Source organism: Apostichopus japonicus, chromosome 7 (genome assembly GCF_037975245.1).
Source record: "Apostichopus japonicus isolate 1M-3 chromosome 7, ASM3797524v1, whole genome shotgun sequence".
Classification (NCBI taxonomy): domain Eukaryota; kingdom Metazoa; phylum Echinodermata; class Holothuroidea; order Aspidochirotida; family Stichopodidae; genus Apostichopus; species Apostichopus japonicus.
In genome coordinates, this window is record NC_092567.1 from 18,639,820 (window position 1) to 18,645,970 (window position 6,151).

Consider the following 6,151-nt stretch of genomic DNA (forward strand, 5'->3'; position numbering starts at 1 on the left):
TGTGGACGCACCTTATTGAATAGAAGAAGCCTATTGTTTTCTGTGGGGGTCAAAGAGAGGTGATGGTGTAAAAACCTTGTAAACAGGATAACTCAAAAACCGTGTATGATGTGTTAATGCACTCTATTGAGTATAAACTCATCGTTTCTGTGGAGGTCATTTGAGGTCAACAGAGATCACAGTCAAATGTACCTTGTACAGGACAGCTTGAAAATCAAAATGGTTGCTTGAAAGTGGCATTTCACACAATACATAACCTACAATACTGTACCTCGTAATATCTGTCTCGACTTATTCAAAGTACAACTACATTGGGAGTATTGAAATCCTACAATATTGCCTGCCAAGTTTAATAATTTAGAAAAAGGTCTAATGAACCCCATCCCATATATGGTGTAACTGTCAGCCATTGAGAGCCCTGTGCCTGTTTCTTTTCCTGTATTGGTATAATCATTTTAGATTCTACAGGAAATAGTTTGCCATTTAGTTTTGACTTTTAAATGATATAAGCAGATTTATTTAGCCCACAGTAGATTTATCTAGCCAAACAGTGGCGGAAATGCGCTTACCGTGTGGAAGAATATTGGCCTCCTTTCTCTGAAGAAAAGATAGCAGTAAATACAGAAAACAATCAGCTTATGTTTAATATTTTGGTCCGTTTACTTTGTTGTGTGAACTTGTTGTGACACTGTGAAAGGAAGTTCCTATTTATAATATGATCATGTTTGCCAAAATTTCGTGGTTTTTTTTGGCTATGAAAGCATTTGAAGGCAGTGTTATATGTTTCAGTTGTAATATTAAATTTAAGATTAAATGTTAAATTTCGCTAAAAGTCAGTTGTTTGATAACGGTGTACCTTGGCCAAGACTTCAGCTTACGATGATCACAAACAAATTGAGTACAAGTAGAATCCTCCTTGGTATGAGTACAAATACCAATGGTTTGCCTGTGAAAGTTGTACTTGCAAGTAGTGTCAATGGGTTTAAGAATGCTTTGGACAAGCACTTTAAGCATTGTAATTGGGTCTGAGTGTTTTTGTGTCTTCAGTTATTTTTTCTCTTCTATAGGGTCCTTGATGGAGACTTGAGTGTCCCTCCTGATCCTTTTTTTCGAATAAACTAAACTAAACTAAATATAAAGTACCAGGCAATGGTGTACACTAATTGTTATGAGTAGAAAAATATGAGTATGGGCCCTCTGGCTTCCTTTACCTTATTGTTTTTCTGTTGGTGTTCCTGTTTTTGTTTGCTAGTGCGATGGCCACGACGAGGTTGTTAGCTGTGCTCTCGATGGGGAGACTTATATCGTCGACCATAACCGACAATCGGTCCGTTTTCATTTTGAAGAAAGTGTTTGTGCCTTTACAGCCGGTGAGTGCTCTATGTGAAATAACCACATTTTATGATTTAAAGATTTGCTCAGTTCAAATACAGGAGTGGCTGAGCCCCATAAGGGGGAGGGGGGATCTCAGGGGCAATGTGTCTCCTGCCCCCAGTTTTGTGAGAGATGATGGCCTGATAACATCAGATACGGATGTAGTGTAAAAGCACCCTTAGAGTAAATGAAATATGGTGGTCAGCAAGTGTGTGAGAGACTTCCTCACGTATTTTTCAGGCTACCGATGATTCGCTATGATGACAATGTTTTACGAAAATTTTCTAGATATCTCCTGCATTTAATATCTTTCTCTCCTTTCAGGCCTATACAGCATGGATGGTCTCTCAAACCCGCCATGTTTAGTCTACGGGACGTTCAACAATCAAATTTACATCTACTGGGACGTCTGCTTGCCGAAGATATCGTCACTCACTCTCCTGGACGTCATGAAGAAGAACGACACGTTTCAGGAAAAGCTCAACTCAGAAGGAATTGAGGGTAAGGAGGAGATGAAACGTCATATCTTTATTTACTAATTCAAACTGTCACAGCTACGGTAGTTTATTAGCGACGTGGTAAGATAAAAAGAAACAAAAAATTAAAAATGTCAAAAGTTTTGAGATTAAAGCTTTCAACTTTTCATCTCTAAGTTGAGAAGTTGAAATTCCAATTTTTTTAATCTCAAAAATGTAGACTATTTACATGGAAATGTAATATTTTGACTTTGACTTTTTATTTGATATCTCAACTTTCCATCGAGTTTCAAACTTGAAAATTTCACGATTAAAAGTCGCAATTTTACTTTCAACTTTTTATTTATTTATTTTATTGTATCATACCACGTTTCTTCATAAACAACTGTGTACAGCAAACTTTTAGCTAAGATTATTTCTCAAAATCCTGTCAGTAAGGAATAGCTGTTTGTTTATGTTAAACCTGGAGGTCTGTCTCCCTTTCAATGGCCACTGCCCTGTCCCTGCACCTCCCTCACAAGCCATCTGGATATCTATTTAGTTTCGTAAATGTGTGTATTTTGTGTTATGTTTGAGTTATGTTTTAATTCTCAATATGAGTTTGTGCATCACTAAGATTTCTTGATGGTTAATGTGTACAAAGTTCCTGAATATATATATCATAAAGGTTATCAGTATTACTCAAACATCAGCTGCTCCAGAAACTAAAGGGGTGGGGGGCAGGGGGGGGGGGGGTAATTATCCTTAGATATATACTGAAATTACCACTATACCTATATGTCAGTAATACTGACAGGCTTCCATCATTTGCAAGAGGACAGTGTCGTTGCAAGTAACAGTATATAAAATTGGGTGAATTTTCTCTGTTATTAGAAGTTAAACAGACAAAATGGAATGGTTCTCTTTTCATGGTGTCTTAAAGAGATCGTACAAGTCACTTTGCAAAAAGTCAATTGAGGGACAACATCCTTGAACTTCTAGAATTCTTTTCTCTTACCCTCAAATCACCTCTTAATAAAAGGCTTGCAAGATTTTGTATTGGTTTTATATTTCATTCTGTTACCTTTCTTTTATTGTTGTTTATTCCCAAAAAAAAGAAGAAAAAAACTCTTCATATCTGAATTTGTTTGCACTTTTCTGTTTGTTCTCTTCTCTCTTGATATCATTTTTATATTTTTTTAATAGATTTTTGTATTCTTTTTATTCGGTTTGTTTTGCGGGAAAGAGACAAATAGTTCGGTATTTCATGTACAAACAGCCGGGAATATCGAAGAAAGTTTTCATCACCGCATTCATTTTCACTTTTCTGTTCTTTGGGCTTTGCAGCTGGCTGCAGCCTGTTTTTCCTATTGACACTGTGCCCTATAAAAGAAGGAATGGAATTGCAGATTAGCAAAGGTTTTTTTTTTATTTTTTATATTCTTTTCATTTGGTTATCGTTATCTTGTAGTCAATAACCAGGCGGGAATGAGGCAAATAGTTCAGTATTTCATGTACGAGCAGCCGGGAATATCGAAGAAAGAGTGCGCGGCGAAGGAACAAGACCACGACGGGGACATCGTCAGTTTAGACGAGGGAACAGATAATTCATGCAAAGACGAGGAAGTGTTTCAGGTCGAGGAACAGTCGGACAAAACTAAAATAGAGGGCAAGGATACGTGATGAATTGTGAAATTTCTCGTCCGGCGTGGCTAGACTTCCGTTCATGGCCGATCGTCAGAAAAGGATCACACTTTTTGTTTCTAATCCCTGAGTGGTTGCTTTCATAATGGAAGAATATTAAAGGATGGCTGCAGCATTAAAGGCATTGAAGACTCGCCCTAAACCGCATGCCGCCCTGTGAAAAAGTTAACTTTCCGTTGCTTGCAAGTGAAGTTTTTTTTTTATCGCTACAAAATGCAGACAGTAATGAAACGTGATACCTTGTTATCTTTTATCTGGACCTGAGATGTCCATCGCTGCTATGTACACTGTGTTATGGGTATTGACCGTAGCTGCATGTAGTGACTTTACACAAGTGTCTAATTACCGACGGTAGCAAGCTGTGTGTGTATTTTCTGGGATCGATGGTGGTGTCTAACACTTCTGTTACACCTCAGTCAAAACTAGGTCAGATTACCGGCATGAGACGTTTCTTTGTGCGCGAGTCTTCAGGCCCTTTAAGGGACTGATAAAAAGGCACTGTAGGCTGCAGCATACTGCAGCCAGGCTGTGTAGGATGCAGTCTGGTGTGTTCCACAGTGTTGCACAATACGCCACTGCAGTCCTGCCGAGATAATGATATTGCTTCAGCTTTGCTGCAGGGGCTTTGCAGCTGGCTGCAGCCTTTTTTTTCCTACTGACACTGTGCCTATTGAAAATGGAATGGAATTGCAGATTAGCGAACGGATAGTTCATCGTGAAGGCAAAGGCAAATAGTGATGGTGAAGGAACAACTAGGGAAAATTCCTAAATCAACAAAATAAAAAGCTAAATTGGAAGGCAAAGGAACATGATGGATTGTGGCTGATTTGCAGCAAGGATCTCAAGAGTTGTTTCTTAATCTTGACAGTTGCATCAAGGATAGAATATGAGAGGAAAAGGAGGGGACTGATCCCAAATGAAAACTGACATTTAGTGGCAAGAAAAGTAGTTATTATGTTTGTTTTGAATTTTTTTTGACAGACCTGTTCCAGATTTAAATATCTTTTTTATTACCACGCATATATGTGAGAAAATCCCTGATTACTCTCGAAACGAACACATTTGATGCGAATATGGCATGTACAAAATCATCATCCATGCAACAATGTTGAAATCAAAATAAAACAATAGAGATAATCTGTTTAGTATGAAAATAACAAGAGCTTATTCGTTATCTCTTATTCCCTGCTCCCTCCCCCCTATCCCTCCCCCTAATTGTCTCTGCAGCTGGATCCCCACTGCCCCTTCTGGTCAGGCCAGCACTGCCTGTTTTTTTGTGACAAATGGAGCACAAAGGATTTATGCTCTTAGCAGCCTGGCGGTGGTGATACTGCAATTTTTTTTTCGAACTTACACGTCTTCTCTTCCATCGCTGATAAGCTGTATATCGATAGTACACTATAAGTAACAAAATTTCCCCAAATTTTGGTCTTCGTCAACTCTTGCCAGTAGGGAAGGTTATAAAAATCAGTGCTAGAAGAATAACACAAAAACAGTTGCTGGTATACCCATTTTTATTTCCCATTTTGTATTGATAAAGAAAAAAATAAATTTTGATAGAGGCTCTTGAGTGAGTGTAATTGCCTCATCAAAGCTCACTCACTCACTCACTCACTCACTCACTCACTCACTCACTCACTCACTCACTCACTCACTCACTCACTCACTCACTCACTCACTCACTCACTCACTCACTCACTCACTCACTCACTCACTCACTCACTCACTCACTCACTCACTCACTCACTCACTCACTCACTCACTCACTCATACACTCACTCACTCACTCACCCACTCACTCACTCATACACTCACTCACTCACTCACTCACTCACTCATACACTCACTCACTCACTCACTCACTCACTCACTCACTCACCCACTCACTCACTCAGTATTTGTACATGTACATGAAGCGATATGCAAATATACCCGAAAACAAAGCATTGAAATTACAGAAGCATATAAGTGTTATCCATACGTATATTTAAAGAAGTTGTTAGAGCTCCCTGATGTGTGGCACAGGTCCTTCCCCACCTCCCCATCCTCCCCCAACCCAAGCTAGCACCTGCAGCCACCTCCCCAACCATCCCCTAATCAGCCTACACCCCCCTCCCTACCCCCGTTACTGTCATTTGTTTCTTGGTCTATAAAGGTATAGGATATAGTTATCCTTTCAAAGATACTAGGCTACTTTTTTCTGAATAACAAAAAAAGTGTAAGTCATTTCAAAAATGCAGACTCAATTGCGAAAAGTATTCTGTCCTCAATAACAATATTTACATATTTGTCTTAAGTCATGTAATAACGAAAAATGAGTTGAACCAGTAATATGGAAAGAATATTAATATCATTTTTTTCTCTCTCTCTTTTCATTTTGGTAGTAAATGAAGATAACCTCCAAAAGTGCGGAAAGACATATAAAATATATTCCAAGTTTGAAAAAAACCAGTTTAATAGTTAAGAACCAGTATAATATTAATTAAAAAAATGAAATCCAGAGTAGACATATGAAGGACCAAGTTGTACATAGTTTGAAGCTAGGCTAAATATATGCTCACTATGTTCTCGACATGATGAAATTTCTTGGTATTTGAAAGATTATCTTTTTAAATATT

General features: G+C 38.3%; 1 protein-coding gene across 1 annotated transcript in view; it reads left to right on the forward strand.

Moving 5' to 3' along the window:
• Positions 1-4,318, forward strand: part of LOC139969568 (KICSTOR complex protein ITFG2-like) — a 15,405-nt gene extending 11,087 nt beyond the window's left edge. The window contains exons 12-14 of the mRNA XM_071974661.1: positions 1,253-1,370; positions 1,699-1,875; positions 3,301-4,318. Coding sequence (XP_071830762.1) covers positions 1,253-1,370; positions 1,699-1,875; positions 3,301-3,512 — 507 coding nt within the window. The 3' untranslated portion in view covers positions 3,513-4,318. The remainder of the gene's footprint in view (positions 1-1,252; positions 1,371-1,698; positions 1,876-3,300) is intronic.
• The last annotated feature ends 1,833 nt before the right edge of the window (positions 4,319-6,151 follow it).